The sequence below is a fragment of the Trachinotus anak genome, unplaced genomic scaffold (assembly GCF_046630095.1).
Source record: "Trachinotus anak isolate AG129_WGS33_773 ecotype Australia unplaced genomic scaffold, CSIRO_AGI_Tana_v1 ptg000012l, whole genome shotgun sequence".
In the NCBI taxonomy this organism is placed as follows: Eukaryota; Metazoa; Chordata; class Actinopteri; order Carangiformes; family Carangidae; genus Trachinotus; species Trachinotus anak.
Window position 1 is genome coordinate 7408498 of NW_027273863.1, and position 15623 is coordinate 7424120.

The following is a 15623-nucleotide window of genomic DNA, read 5'->3' on the forward strand; positions in this document are numbered from 1 at the left end:
ATATTTAACAATATATTCCATTCGAACAAACTTTTATTAAAAATATTACTGTACAAAACCAAGTATACAAGTGTAGCCTAATATTTTATTTTATTTTATTTTATTTTATTTTATTTTATTTTATTTTATTTTATTTTATTTTATTTTATTTTGTTTTGTTTTATTTTATTTTATTTTATTTTATTGGAAGTCTCTTGGACCTCGGTGACATCACGCGTCGCAGGTTAGCCGGAAGTTGCGCATAGAGCAGGCTGTCATCGGAGCGGCTAGCTGTCTGACTCCCTAAAAACAAGTAGAAATTAAAGTTTAAATCGTCGCCGAGTTGAAGTCAAAGTACCACCCACAGGAACATGGACGAAGACGTGTTGACGACTCTGAAACTGTTAATAATTGGTGAAAGTGGAGTCGGGAAATCCAGGTTTGTCGCTGTTTGTTGCGAGCTTGCTAGCTAGCCTGTTGTGAATGTTGACATTCTTCTTGTGCAAGTTTAAGTCCTCGCCGCGTAGCAGCTGTTGCTACAGCTAGCTGGTACTGTTTCTGCCCTTTTTCTGCCTGTTTCTCCCACATCAATCTGAAATCGGGCTGTCTTAATAACTCCAACGTGACATACACGGTGTGCGGGTATTTTTGAAGCCGTTCATCTACAGTCATGGTCAACATCATAACTGCATAGTTGTTGTTGTTATCCTGAGACATTCACGAAGCTGACAGAGGACATGGCTGATTGTGAGCTGACTAAGAGCAACTCACAAAAGCCTGTTATACTGTATGCCCTGCTCATTTCCATGTTATCTTTATTTCCTCCAACAGTCTCCTCCTGAGGTTCACAGACGACACTTTCGATCCAGAGCAGTCAGCCACAATAGGTTATTATAACACATACACTTACGTGCATACAGCTCACATTTACTGTACATAGACTTATGGAAACTATAGATAATTTAAGATTGGTCATTTAAAGTCTCCTTTCTCTTTCTTCCCCGTCATGTCTGATCAGGTGTGGACTTCAAAGTAAAAACACTCGCAATAGATGGGAACAAAGCAAAGCTCGCCATATGGGTAAGACAGAAGTCTTTATGCCATTGTCTACAGTTTTTGCCAGGAAAAACATGGTGAAGTACAGAATTTTTCCACAAGATGGCGACATTGCTCAGCCGAAATCACAGCAAAAAACTGAGAGACAGTTTAAACATCCTGTCATAAGGCACACAGTGGCAGCTCTCAAAATCCAGTGAAAACACTCCATACAAATCAAGGCCACAACCTGAGCCCTAAACATTTTGTGTGTGTGTGTGTGTGTGTGTGTTTGTGTGTGTGTGTGTGTGTGTGTGTGTGTGTGTGTGTGTGTGTGTGTGTGTGAGAGAGAGAAAGAGACAGAGTTGGATAGTTGGATGGTGCAAGGGCTCAAAATGCTTTAAGTAGGCATCACACACCATTCAGTGAAGTCATATGTTACGTGTATAATGCTGAAATTACAATGTAGTTTAACACAACAGAGTTTACTTATTGTTAGTAATGTTGTTCAGTCTAATTTTTTGAAAGCAAATCAATACAATTACATCCTTATAGAAAAAACTATATGTAAATTAGATTTTCTCTGCTCCTTCAGCCGTCTGTTTTTTTGAAGGACTTCCGTGGTCATCCCTGTTTTTAACATTAGAACAATATGAATTGCGGATAGTTCCTGCAAGCAAACGGTTTGAGAGCCCCAAACGTCTCTAAGGAGTCCCCGCGCAATGGCCAGTTCACAGTGGGAGAGTCCTGAGACCTTGTAGACTTATAGGGAACACATGTTAAAGTCACAGTCTGTGAGTGTGGACGCTGGGACTTGGCTGCTGTACCTGTTGATCTTAAAAGTTTGCTGTCATGGAATCTTTTGCTGTCTTCACATATGCAGGACACAGCTGGACAGGAAAGGTTTCGCACCCTGACGCCCAGCTATTACCGCGGTGCACAAGGAGTCATACTTGGTAAACTATTTATACTTAAAAAGCTGCACAGTTTTTCCCACAATTCCTACTTATCTCTCTAACATCACAGGAACGCTGTCAGTCACTCCTCGTTTATTGGTTGCTTGTAATTTTGGTGACCTAGAAACGGATACAAGCTAAATACCCAAACAACATCTGCCAAATTAACAGCTGTCAGATTTCTTCAAAGATATTATTACACTATCATTATACTGATTCTCTCTAACTCCCTCTCTCTGCCTTTTTGACAGTATATGATGTCACAAAGCGTGACACTTTTACAAAACTCGAAAATTGGCTCAACGAATTAGAAACCTACACTACACGCAACGACATTGTGAAAATGCTGGTCGGCAACAAAATTGATAAGGTGAGTAACTCCATTAGCCCATCTCCTTCACAGATATCAGATTACTGGTATTAATATACAGCATATGCAGTGTAAGACTGAAACATCTCTTTAATTTTAACTATGGCTTCATAAATACTGTATTTTACATTTTACATATTAATGAAAAAACTATACAGCTCAAAAAATATTCAAAATTGTAATTGTGCTCACCAGCTGTGGATGCTGGTTTGCGTTTTCCATCACCTGCGTACTACATGATGTTTTAACACTTTACTGTGTGTGTTCCACATAGAGAAAATTAAATAGGATGTCTGTTTGGTTTTCAGGATGACCATGAGGTGGACAGAAACGAAGGCTTGAAATTCGCTAGGAAACACTCAATGCTTTTTATTGGTAAGTACACATTATAGAGTAAAATCAAACATAGTTAGACATGGTCATTTAAACTAATAGAACCATAAAATTTAAGTCAAAGATATTAAAACTTACCATACTGTACTTAAAAGTCAGAACTGTAATTGCATAGTTGGAACAAGTCAAGACATCACTAAGAAAGTCGTGTGTTTAGTTTGGGTTTGATACGCTGTTTATACTGCATTGGGATTTTTGAGTCTCTGTCAGCATTGCACTGAAAGATGCAGCCACTGCAGAAGAACTGCATTATGATTAAAATCTTTCCGGCTTTCCTTTATCGAATCCATGTCTACACGTGTTCCTGATTCTCATCTCCAATCTGCCCCTCTCTGGGAAATTAGGTTAACATTTCTGTGGAGTTTCCATTTTAGAACGGCTAAATTAAGGGGTTTTGAGAAGGGTTGGGCAAGAAGATGTCATGGATTTAATCCGCTGTCACGATGTCTTTATCCCACTGCATGCCTTCTGATTCTTAAATGAAGTCATTTCATACTTCATATTTTTATCAACACATGGATATTTTTAAAATCATTTTCATCCGTGTTGCGCCGTTTTAAAATAATGTTTAGCTCTGTTTTGGTTTTAAAAGCTGACGTGTACCGTCAGCTTTTAACTGCTGATTTTCTTTTTGGTAACATTTCGGAAAGTGCTCTGCTCGGTTTTTACTGATCCCATAAATCTTGGTGTCCCTCTTTCCTTTGTACAGAGGCCAGTGCAAAGACCAAAGATGGCGTCCAGTGTGCCTTTGAGGAGCTTGTGGAGAAGATCCTCCAGACTCCAGGGCTTTGGGAGAGTGAAGGCCAGGGCCAGAAGGTCCGTCTGGGGGACCAGGAGCAGGCCAGTGGCAGGGCATGTGGAGGATACTGTTCCATACCCTGAAACTGATCAAATAGAAAAAGCACAAACCTGATAGGAATGACTACGGACCAGAACCAGAGTGAAAGAGAGATAGAGAAGGAGAGAGAGAGGTGGAAGTGGATGAGCACTTAAAAAAAAAAAAAGTTTATTGTTGGAATAGTTCTGTTGGTCAAATGGACTTTGCTGTTTGCACACTTCCTTTTCATACATCATCTGTCACATGTCAGTACTTTCCGTTTCAAACCTTAATGAAAGGATCATGCAAGAATAGCCTCTTGTCTAAAGAAGTATAGTATTTTAAATTAACTTCACCATGCCAAGTGTACATATGTCATACATGTACATGTCTGGTTTGAATTTATCTTATTGGCAACAGTGATTCTGTTGTACATTAAGGCATCAGGTTAATAGTGTAGTGCCTATAACATGAACCAATTTGTAGGTTACAGTACATAGCTTGTCAAATTGTATTCAAAATGATTACTTATAATCAATATGGAAGTCTCTTCATTGTTTGCTTCCAGGAAAACGCTTGTCCTGCTTGCCTGTAAACGTCGACTTCTGTGTAGCTGCAAAGTTAAAGTACAAAATGTTCTACAATTCACATACAATATATTTGCAAGCTTTATTAAATGCATACCACATCACTTTGATTGAGAATAGTGGTAGAAGAGACTTGTTATGTGGCGTTTTCTGGCCTCCATTTAACGTCTCATGCACCAGAAGACTGTGAATGCTCCCAAAGAAGACATCTCACAACAGACCCCAGCTGCTAACACCTCTTCTTTTTTTTTTTACACGTAGACCCAATAATTATTCCTCTTTGCTTAATAATATATATATATCCTGAAAAATGAACTGACATGTTTTCTTTCCTCTCACCATGGAAATATGCAAAACAAGTAATCATCTTTGTCCTATAGGATTTTCTGTAATCAAACCTGTCTTTGTCTTTGCATGGCTGATCTGGACCATAACTCCCAGAGCTACAAGTGTGAGGTTTACAGTATTGCAGTAGAGCTCTTGCAATAAAATATGCTCCTTTATTCACTTGAGCTCACTGTTACTTTGCCTGTATGCTTTTTTTCTCAAACTGGTCCTTTGAGCTTGTTTTCCACATTTATTTTGCAGTTTTTTGTGTTGTTGTGGTCCATATAATTTACCATTAATTAATTGAAGGCATTTCTCACTCATTATAGTATGAGAGCATTCCTTTGATCCTTCCTATCTTCCGTGTATATTTGATGTATTGTTTCTATTTGTTTGAATTCTATTTTCTTGTTTAAAATTATGTTTGATTGACCCTTGACCCTGCTTTTAGCCCTGTAGTTTTCCCTGTGGCTTTTGCTGTGCATCTGTTTGAATCATATATAGCAAATGTTGAACTGATATCTGCCTTAACATTGAATGACACTTGCTAGAGTTATGGTCAAGTCACGTTTGTATCGTTTCAAAGTGAAATAAATGACAGGCCCGAGAGGCCGTCACTCAAGACTAACTATTTTTTAATTGCCATTTGAGAGCTGCCATTTAGTTTCCCAGTTATGTAAAAGCCCACCTAATCAAAAGCAGGTTTAAAGTGGAAACAGGAGTGAGGTGCTCTTTCCATACTTAATTGATGGCTACCCTGTCATACATGCAAGACTGAAAACATTCTTTGCACAAAATGTCAAAAAACAGACCGAAACCAGGACACAAGTGGAAAAATCCTGTTAAACATGTTTTGTAAAATAGTCCCAGAGGGCAATGTGTGATTACAAGCTTATGTTTGGTGTCAGGATGTGCCTAGACAGAACAGGACGCTCCCCACAAATCTCTCTACAGACGGCGAGTACCAGACGGTCTTCTGAGGCTCAGCGTGTCCTCTACGTTCCCAGTATTTGAAGTTTTTGGCAGTTGACCCCATATTGAGGTCAGAACATTCCTGAGAGCTTATTTGGCATGAAAGTAACGATTTCGTATGAAAAACAAAACAGTTAGGTGTGTCACTCATCACCGTTATGTTTGCTGTTCAAGGAAAGAAAAAAGATTTTGTTCCTCAAAGAGACAGAAATCAGGTTCTTTTAATAAGCCCAGAAACAAACTGTAACACTAAGGTATTAATCACACTAAGGCATTAATCTTTAAAGTTGCATATTTACACATCCAGCAGACACCGCGCCTTAAGCATTTATTTGTAGCTTTATTCTCACAATCTGACAAATGAGAGTCCAGTAGCAGTTCTGTTTTTGGTCTGCACTGAGCTAAATCCTGAGGGAAATATCTGTCTCTTCAGCTAACTGTCATGCTAACTGTCTGCTGTTTGGTGCCTGGTAGTGTCCAATGGGTTTTCAGACAGCCCCCCTGCTGCGGCTGAAAATGAGGCTGAGGGGTGAGAGAACAAATAAAGAGAAACTAGACTTTATAAAGCTACTGCATGTAGAGCTAAAGGTAAAAGCAGGGTAAGGTGATTTTTATCAGTTCACCACTTCACTTGACCCCTGTCACATACAAGCAGTCGTGTGATCAATTGATAGTATAAAAATATTTATTGTAGCCATTGTAAACTTGAAATAACTGTGTTTGGCCTCTTGGGGCAGCGGAAACATGCTGTAAAATGACCCTTTACGTTGCTATGTGAAACTTGTTCGAAACAGCTGCCTATTTACTCGTTCAGCAGACGCAGAGCAACATTAGCATTCAGTTGGATTGTGTCCAATATTAACTGTCCTTTAACTTTGTTTTTGTTCTCCACCAGCTAAATCCTGAGAAAAATATCTAGCTGCAGCTGAATGCTTCCTGTTCAACATCTTGTTGCTAGGCCTACCTGCCGGCTGTTTGGCACTGGAAAGTTAATATACAGTTGGCTGTTAGGGTTTTCTCACTGAAAATGGTTACAGCTGCCTGTTTGAAAACTAAAACAATGAAATGAAAAAAACTTGTGCAGCAAAAATGAGGGGAATTACAGAACTGAGTGATGATTCTCTGTGGGTTCATCACTACACGGCTACTATTTTTTGTACCAAACTGTGACAGGTTCACTGAGTTTTCAGCCTTGTCTATTGTGTTTCATTGATGTCTCCTGCTGATTTACTGACGTGTTTGTTAGCGCACGTCCAACTTTCACTGTGAATCCTCCTCAAGCTGCATCGATGCTCATCGGAGGAATTTCAGCCTCAGCCCTCTGCCTGAAAACTGTCTTCCTGCTGGGTTCGGTATGCCACCCTTCTGCCCATATTACAACCTTTTAAAAAGCAATTTGAAAGGATGCAATGAAACCGAGACCGACAGTTGCACACATGAAAACTACCACTAAATACAGTTCGGTAAAGCATAACTGCAGCTTCAGCCACTGCAAAGCAATGATTCAAAGCAAACGACTGGTCAAAAGATTTCACATTGGGTTTATTCAAACAGCTGCTGTCAAATTTAAGCATTGGATGATAATCCAGTCTCATTGAAGTTAATATAACTTACTGCAAACAGAGGGCAATAGGAGGACATTAGGAACATAGCAAAAAATTGAAAAAAATCAACTGTGTTAGGTTGGTTTTTCTATTTTACAATGTAAAAATGGTTGAAAAAGTTTATTATTTATTATTTATTACCTAAGTTTATTAGCAAAATAAAAGGGGCTGTACATATTTTGCAAGGCACTTAAGCGTCTGGTATTCCTATATGGAACGATGTGCTGAGATCAGGCACTCACATTTAATGCCTACACACTGTTTGCCAGGGCCACTTTGACAGTCTGGACCTCAGCGATATGAGAAGACTTCTGGATGATGCGGCTGGTGAGAGTGGGTCCTGTGGTGCAGCTCTGCCTTAGAGCAGAGGACGGTCCAGTAACACACATCCTGTCTATGAAAGTGGTTCTCGTTATGGAGAAGGGCTCTCGGGTGCAGCTCTGCCCTGTGGTAGCGATCGGCACCATAATGCCACTCTGGTCCCCCATGTGGCTCTGCCCCTGGGCCAAATTGGTCAAAGCCACAGCAGCGTGGATCTCTCTCCAGCCTTGGTCGTCTCGTCTCTGCTGGCCTCTGTCCTGCTGCTGGTCCCTGTTAATATATTAAATAAACACCTGTATGAAGTGGAATACCATCTGACCTCTTGCCCGAACTAACCTGAAAAAAAAATCAGCTGAAGAGCAGCTATTGAGATCCAGAGCAGATATTGTCCATTTGCTTGGATATCTCCTCTTGTTATAAAGCCAGAATAATACAGATGAATTAGGGGTTGTGGTTCACTTTCAAGAACAACGGCCAAGTGAGATTATGGGTAGTGTTATTTTTCAAGTTGAAAAGTGCAGAAAGCTGATTTTAATGTGGATTGAGCAGTGAATAATTACACTTACCTTTCACATTTAGTTGAAGTATAGTCCACTGTATCTGCAAAAAGAAAAGAAAACACTCACATTAATATGCCATGAATCAGTTTACTTGAAAGCAGCAAAATTGCAAACAGAATATTCACTGGACAATCCGTGTTTGGATTAGGCTACATGAATGTATGTTAATGATACATAATATTAATGTGTGAATGATTTTAATTTACAGCATATGTGTGAGGATTTACTTATGTATTCATGGTTGACTGTGCATATGCATGGGTTTAAAGTGTGTTTGTGCATCCAAAATATACTGAGTATTAATACATATGTGTATACAGTTACCACTTCTCCTGTATGTCCCTCTGGATGTGCCAGAAAGGTTTGACTCAGTGAAGTGCACTAGTCTGCCGGAGCTCAGCTACTCTGGCCAAAATAAATGCAATGTGGTGTTTCTCTTGAGCTTTCGTGAGGGGAAAAAAAAATCTGATATCTCTATTGTGTCGTGAGGACACACGCTCTGTTTTGAAGTCTTGAAAGATCAGCTAGCACCTGTAAAAGTTAGTCTATGATGTGCCATTTCTTCTCCAAAACTGCGCCTCCACTTCTCTATCTTTTTTGATGAAAGCCTGCGCATGAAATTAATCAATACCAGCAGCAAAGGGGTGTCCTATGAAAGAATACTTGCCCTGTTACATCTGTGGAAGACGCTCAGAAAAGTCAATATTCCTCACAATAACCCGAGATCAAACTCCAGTATCTCTGGCTCTTTTGGGAGCAAGATAAATAGGACTTTGGTGTAATATTATATTGCTTGCACAATTTCTGTTTGTGGTCTGTGCATAAGTGTGCATTATATGTAGAGCATATTTTCCATTTCATTTCTGGAGTATTGCCTTTTTTTCTTTGGAGCAGATAAGCTGGTCAAAACCAATTTTTCTTCAGAGAGCAATTGACAGGGAAATTAGAGGCCCACTGCGAAACATAGTCTTTCAATGCTAACAGCCCAAAACATCCCTGTCTCTGATTTCTTCAGCCAGCCCGGAGCCAAAAGCAACTACTTGTTGATAGTAAATCATTTTGCTGTTTTATGCTTTTTTGCTACCGACTGTCCCTAAGCATTTCTCTCTTTAGCCATAACACACTTTGCCAAGAAAGTATTTCTGTACCTCTGTTGTATTTATTACAAAGAAAAAGCACAGTTTTACCTCTGGTGAGTTTCAACTTTACAGCAGGCATCAGTTAACAATTTCTTTTTTCAAGGGGTAATGAAGTTGCTCTCTGCTTTTTTGATATTACACTGTGCCGCAGTGATGCAGTATACTGTAATTTCAATCTTATTAATCTGGAAATGAGGAACATTTTGAGAAATAAATGTATTATCTCATGTTTTTACAACAAACATGATGCTATAGGTTGAAGCAGGTTAGCTCAGGGGAAGCAAAACAGACTGGAAATGGGAAGCAGCTAGCCCGTCTCTCTGAAGGTCGAACAGCACCTCTAAAGGTCACTAATATTTTTAGTGAATTATATATATATATAAAATTCTTGCAAAGACCAAAGTATAAAAACAATAAATTGCAGTCTTCTGGTCATTTTAAGGTCATAACCCCCTGTAAAACCACAAATGGTTGTTTTAATACCTTGGATTTTGTACAGACTAAGCAAACAAGATATATCATATTAATTAGAGAGATTTAGAGGTGCTGGTAGATGGATATTTTTACCTTCAGGCAAGCTGTTCCCCACCAGTCTTTTTGTTACGCTAAGCTAATGGTCTCCTGGCTCCAGCTCAATGGACAGAAAGAGGTATTAATCTTCTCGTTGAACTCTCAGCAAGACAGTCATTAAGTTTGAATTCGTATGAAAAGTTATTTTGTGTATATTATGGGATTTAGGTTCCTATTACTACAATAAATCCTGTCTCATGTATCCAACTCATATTGAAATAATGTCTTCATGAGCTGATTTAAGTCTCCCACAATGAGTCTATATCCCCTCATGCCCCGAAGTCGATGACTTTCAGTCATTCTCAGAGGTGTGTCATTAGGATCCACACTGGAAAACAACTGAGCGCTGAAAAAATAATGTAACACCTTATTTCCTCAATGCGGATATCTATTTGGGAACAAGAGACTCCCCTCTCAGCATGCATGTTTTCATTTGAAACAAAATGGGTGGAAAATGCAGCGAGGCATTTGTCCAGATATGTTTTCAGCACTCTGTGTCCAATAAAACACGATTCTAGTCACATTTATGGCTCTCTAGCCTTTTTAAGGGAAATACTCAACTTGATGTGCGTACCATATTATATAGTGTTCCTGTACAGTAAATAGTAACATCACTAACTTATATTTTCCATCGGACTTCCGACTGATATCTTTAAAGTGTCCTTGTAATACACCATGTGGTGGCGTCTCTTATGAGCCCATCACTGAGGTGTAGTGACTGCCTTGCTGCCTCGCGGGCGGAGTATAAACGTGTTTATGGTGTTGGTGCCTGTAATGAATCTGGCAGGTTAACTTTCCACTTCACCTCCACAGAGGAGCCGCACAGGGCTGCAAACACCTTCAACACGACCGGCAGGGATTAATTACACGTTTGCGCAAACATTTCAACAGTGCTGCGCATGATGGGAAACTCCAAAAGAAATATAATTTGAAGTAAAAGAGCAATGAAATGTTTGAGGGAATAGTTCAACATGTTTGGAAATAGTGTATTCTTTCTTGTTGAGAATTAGATGAGAAACAAATATGAAGCTAACACAGCAGACTGTGATGTTAGTTCAGCACAAAGACTGGAAATACTGTAGAACAACTAGCGTAGCTTGTCCAGAGTCTGTCTGAAAGACAGTTTTTACATTCCAGTTTGTGTATCAAGCTACAGTTTAAAAGACAAGTAAAAAAGACACCACAACTTTCCTTTGCAAGGTTTAGAAATGCTGATTGGTGGATCTGTTACCTTTGGACAAAGCCAGACTTGCCCTGTTTTCAGTCTTTATGCTATGCTAACTGACTGCTGGTGCTAGCTTCATATTTAGCAAACAAACACTCCCTCAAAGTGTCTCTCTTTAAAATGAGTGAGAATACTATTAAATTCGTATAAACATTAGTTAAAAGTTTGTAAAATTACACTGTAGTTGTTTAATAGTTTAAGAAAAATAATATACTTTATGAAGTATAACATTTCACTGCTTCACCGTTCCTATGAGCACACTACCTTGTTTAGATTAGAAATGATCCTCCATTTATTCAAATGAACTGTCAGCGGACCAATTTGAGGTTAAACGCGGATACAAATTAAGCCTTGTCACGGACTAGAAAAATATCCATTTAATAACTGACATTAGACCTGGACTAGGCTTTGTTTTTTCGCCAGGACACTAGTTAAAAAGAAACTTTAAGTGCCTTGCTTAATTTTAGAGTGAAACTATGAGGAATGGTTCGGGAATGGTTTCAGAAATCTTTTCACAACTCTTATAATGTAATGTAAATTTAGATTGCTTTTGAGCAGGAAAGTGACACTTGGGAGAAGCAAAGTGCACACGAGTCAAGGAAACAAAGCTACACCCTCAAAACATGACGGAAGGCCAAACAGATCTAAGTGATCTCGCTCTGCGGTGTCTCACAGGTGAGTGGCAGCTCTGACAGTCACTCTATGAGACGTCCTCAGTGCTTTAATGACAGGCCGCTCCATTTCTACATTTTGGCTGAGGTTTCCACTTCTCACCCTGGGAAGAATAAAGTCTCAGACATTCTGTAATTGTCCTTGAGACTGGACTGGACATTTCCACCATGGCAAGAAGCTGAGGCGGAACAAATGGCACATTCTAGTATATGGAAATGATATTTGCGGTGTGCAGCGGCAGCCAGCACGAGCTCCATCCAATTTTAAAATGAGGGATTTCAGCGTCTGCATGAGTCTTTATTAGGGATGTTTGTAGAGGCTTTGGCTCCTGTACCTTCACGGATTTGAGGGTTGTCAGTGTGCTGGGCTCCCTATAGGTCTGAAAGGGCACCCAGGTGTCAAACCCCATCCCAGTTTCACTGTAACTTTATAATCGAATCTTGCTGAGCTTCTGACTTTGGGAGGAATGCCAGAGATTTATTAATGTCAGGGAGCTCTGAGGAGCCATGTGGAAGTTTCTGTTCGTTCTCTTCTCATTTTACTGTACACTGTGGTGTGTTAAAAATGAACTGCGGGGACGCAGGGTAGTTAAACTGTCATTTTACCTCAGATTCAACATAAATCCACAATTAACAAGGAAGATGCTTTAATGATTTCTGTGGACAGGGGATACTATCATTTCTTTTCCTCCTAATTTACCCTCTGTGTTGTGTTTGATTGCTTAACTTATCATGATGTTACTCACAATTCTGGGTTGTCATAATATGATGTTACACAAGTGTTCAGGTTGTTATATTTTGACACTGTGAGTTCATATTTTCTGTTAAACTGTTTTCCACTACAGAGTTCAAGCTGTTATCTCTCACCCATGTGGTACACAAAGTTGGTCTCTGTTTCGTAGGACGACGCTGGAGAGACAACATCTCGATCACACTCGTTGGAGCTGAACGACTCAGAGTGACTCCTCCTCTTGCGGGATGACGTGACGCCATCAGCCTTTGCTGCCATCATGTGCCGCAGAGTGTCATTCAGATACCGATTCAGTAAACTGCTCTTGTATTTGGATGGAGGTGACGTGCTGTCATCACTGTTGGCGGAGTCAGCCACGGCGAGGACACTGGCCTGCTTCTCAAGCACACTCTTGTGGGAAGATGACCTGCCAAAGTTTGACTGGCTGACAGGAGTTTGTAAGGGACAGTCCTCATCTGCATCAAGGAAACAAAACACAACTTATTTCAAACATGAATGATGCGTATGGATATGTAAGATGTTACAAACTGTGATAGATACTGCTGTTTCAGAGGGCCAAGATTTAGGTAAACATCTTGTCTAAGGAAAAGAAAAGAAGCAAAATAACCCTCACCATCTGAGTCGGTGTCATCACTGCATACACTCAATCTTTCAGCGTTTCCCTGGATATATTTATTATAAAGTTTGATCCTCAGGGCCCAGCTCAGGTCCGGCTGTCTCACTGTGTTCTTCAGCCTCCGCCGGGCATTTGCAAACCAGTTGGAAACCTGCACAGATGCACCTTGTTACAGGACACTGGCTCACAAAATACAACATGGACACATCCCTGAAGGCGCGAGCTCCTCTCACCTGTACTAGTGTCATGTGTGAGCCCAGAGCCAGCAGGACCTTCTCAGTCTTGGTGGGGTAAGGGTTGTCTCGGTGTTTGTACAGCCAATGTTTCAGGGGTCGGGCCATGTCCTGCAGCACCTGTCTCTTGTGGCGAACTTTGACCCCACCCAGACGAGACCTGGAGGAGTCAGGAATCACCTAATAGATTCACTAGATCCACCTACAACCCCCTCTTTTTAGACTATGGAGCTGATGCATAAAATAAAATGGCACTTGCTATCTCTTCCTGTAATCAGACATTTTCTGGTTATGTAATATCATGCCATCTAATTACTATAGTAAATATTTTAAGATTATGTTCAACTATGTTAGTTAAGGCAGAGTACAAACAACATTTAAGCAAGTCATAATGGCAAGCTAGTAAATTACCTTTATCTTTATAGTGCATTTTAAGTATAACTGCAACACAAAATACAGTAGGACCACCTGTTTTTACTGTACTGGTATATTTCTAATACTGACAAATATGGTCGTACCCATATCTCCTGTACTTGATAGTAGAGCTGTTTTCAGTGGTGTCCTGGCATTGCAGCAGGTCTGTGTTCTGTCCGTCTGTTAAACTGGTCTGAGGTAAGTCTACACAGCTCAACCTGCTCCTCTCCTCTGCTCTCCTGGTGTCCTCCAAATGAAGCAGATTATCAGACTTCATCACAGCAACTTTGTTCATTCTCAAACACGCGGAATTTTCCTCAGTCAACAGGTGCATCAGTAGACCTCCAGATGTAAATAGAAGCAGTAGGTTCCCATCCTTGATGCACTTGATGTAAAAGTAATTTTAAAAAAAGGTTAAACGGTGTCCCTTGTGCTTCTTTCTGTGCCTTCGGGGGCTGTGACCGAGAAGAGAGATGATGACGGACTCTTGTGGGAGAATGATGTTTGAAAAGTCAGAGGATGTTGTCTGGTTTAGTTGAGCTGTGTGAGGAGAGTTCAAATAACCTGCTGCTCCGCTGCCTATTGGCTCTCCCGCCGTCCAATCACTTTGGGCTCTGTGAGGAAAAGCTTGCAGAGCAGCAGCAGTGGCAGCACCTCACAGTATGAAAAATATTCCACATGTAAGAATATCAGCAAACGCGGTCATTAGATTTACAAGTGAGATTCTGTCTGGTGTGACTGCAGCCTGTGTTAACCAGCTCGACATGCTCTCATATTTCCTACATGAGGCATATCATTCTCGTGGAGCTTGTGGTTTTACCAAAAATCGTGTCAGCAAATAATAATGCATGTTTTACCAGGGGATTCTGGAAATGTATGGGTGTAATTACACGCTTGCTAATAACCAGCAAAAAACCACCAAGCTGTGCCTCGTGTCAGGCAGTGAGTCCTGCTGAATACAAATTGGCTCATTGGCTCAGGACAACACAATCAGTGGAAAATAAAACTGATCTTTGCCCACATAATCCTCGGCCAGTCTTGCATGTGTAATTCACAGATCTTTGGGTCTGTGAGTGTGACAGCGTGTGCATTTATGTGTCAGAATTGTGCATCTTTTACTCTGTGTGCAGTGTTAACAGGGGTAATCCAGCAAAAACGCTCATCTAACAGGGACTGAGAACAATTATGAAAATTGAGTTTGACAGAAGCTCAGCGTTGTCATTAGTGTAACTATATGACATGTTGGCACCGAGCCTGGTACTCAAAGACTCAGTGGTTCAACTTCAGCTGTCATCCTCCTACGTTTCTCCTCTTGACATCGAAACACTCTTATGTAAGACTGTTTGCAAATACAATAATGACTTTGCCGTGCACAATCATAACTTAATAATCTTTAAGCAACCATTTGTGATAAAATGTGCTTTTCCTACCCACACTTTAAACTTTTGACGGCCATGGCTAAAATCCAAGCAGCACTTGTTCAATCATTAAACATATTGGAGGACTTCATAACTCTCATCCCTGTTCATAATTCAGCAGTATCAGAGGGGAGGCTCAGTTTCAATGGTTTCAAAGCTGAAAAACACATGGACCAGAAGCATCCCCGTTAGGTGCAGTAAATTCCTCGCTCACATTCCTCAGCAGCGGTCGGAGAATGCTACATGCTATCATGCACCATTTACTCCTGTCCCTCTGTGATGTGTTCACCGACTCAACTGTTGATATTAGCTGGGAACACACCTACAGTGGGCAGCCAGGAGACCTTGAAAAAACGCACTGAAAGGAGATATATCTGTTTTTGTTTGGATAGTTTGGCACTTGTGTGTGTGTGTGTGTGTGTGTGTGTGTGTGTGTGTGTGTGTGTGTGTGTGTGTGTGTGTGTGTGTGTCTTGCAGGTTCACAAACTCCAGACTTATCCAAAAGGCCAAACACCTAGCAAGGTGTATTAACGTGACTAAAAAAGTAACTAAAGCCAAATTTAGGCATTGCATTAATTGCAATTTAGTAATTCTAATTCAGCAGATATGACTGTGGCCAAAGGTGATATTTACAGCATAATGCCCAAGATTGATTTAAAGCTGCC

The 15623-nt window shown here is 40.4% G+C and overlaps 2 protein-coding genes across 2 annotated transcripts; one reads left to right on the plus strand and one right to left on the minus strand.

Moving 5' to 3' along the window:
• The first annotated feature begins 225 nt into the window (after window positions 1-225).
• On the plus strand, window positions 226-5088 carry LOC139629276 (ras-related protein Rab-18-B). The gene is made up of 7 exons (XM_071491813.1): window positions 226-418; window positions 811-866; window positions 998-1059; window positions 1898-1970; window positions 2222-2340; window positions 2649-2715; window positions 3443-5088. The coding sequence occupies exons 1-7, from the start codon at window positions 351-353 to the stop codon at window positions 3613-3615; spliced, it is 618 nt and encodes a 205-aa protein (XP_071347914.1). The 5' UTR covers window positions 226-350; the 3' UTR covers window positions 3616-5088.
• A 2101-nt stretch (window positions 5089-7189) lies between these two features.
• Window positions 7190-15330, minus strand: LOC139629778 (homeobox protein Mohawk-like). The gene is made up of 6 exons (XM_071492616.1): window positions 13645-15330; window positions 13127-13286; window positions 12891-13044; window positions 12394-12732; window positions 7928-7961; window positions 7190-7631 (listed from the first exon to the last, which is right to left on the minus strand). The coding sequence occupies exons 1-6, from the start codon at window positions 13872-13874 to the stop codon at window positions 7292-7294; spliced, it is 1257 nt and encodes a 418-aa protein (XP_071348717.1). The 5' UTR covers window positions 13875-15330; the 3' UTR covers window positions 7190-7291.
• Window positions 15331-15623: the final 293 nt, after the last annotated feature.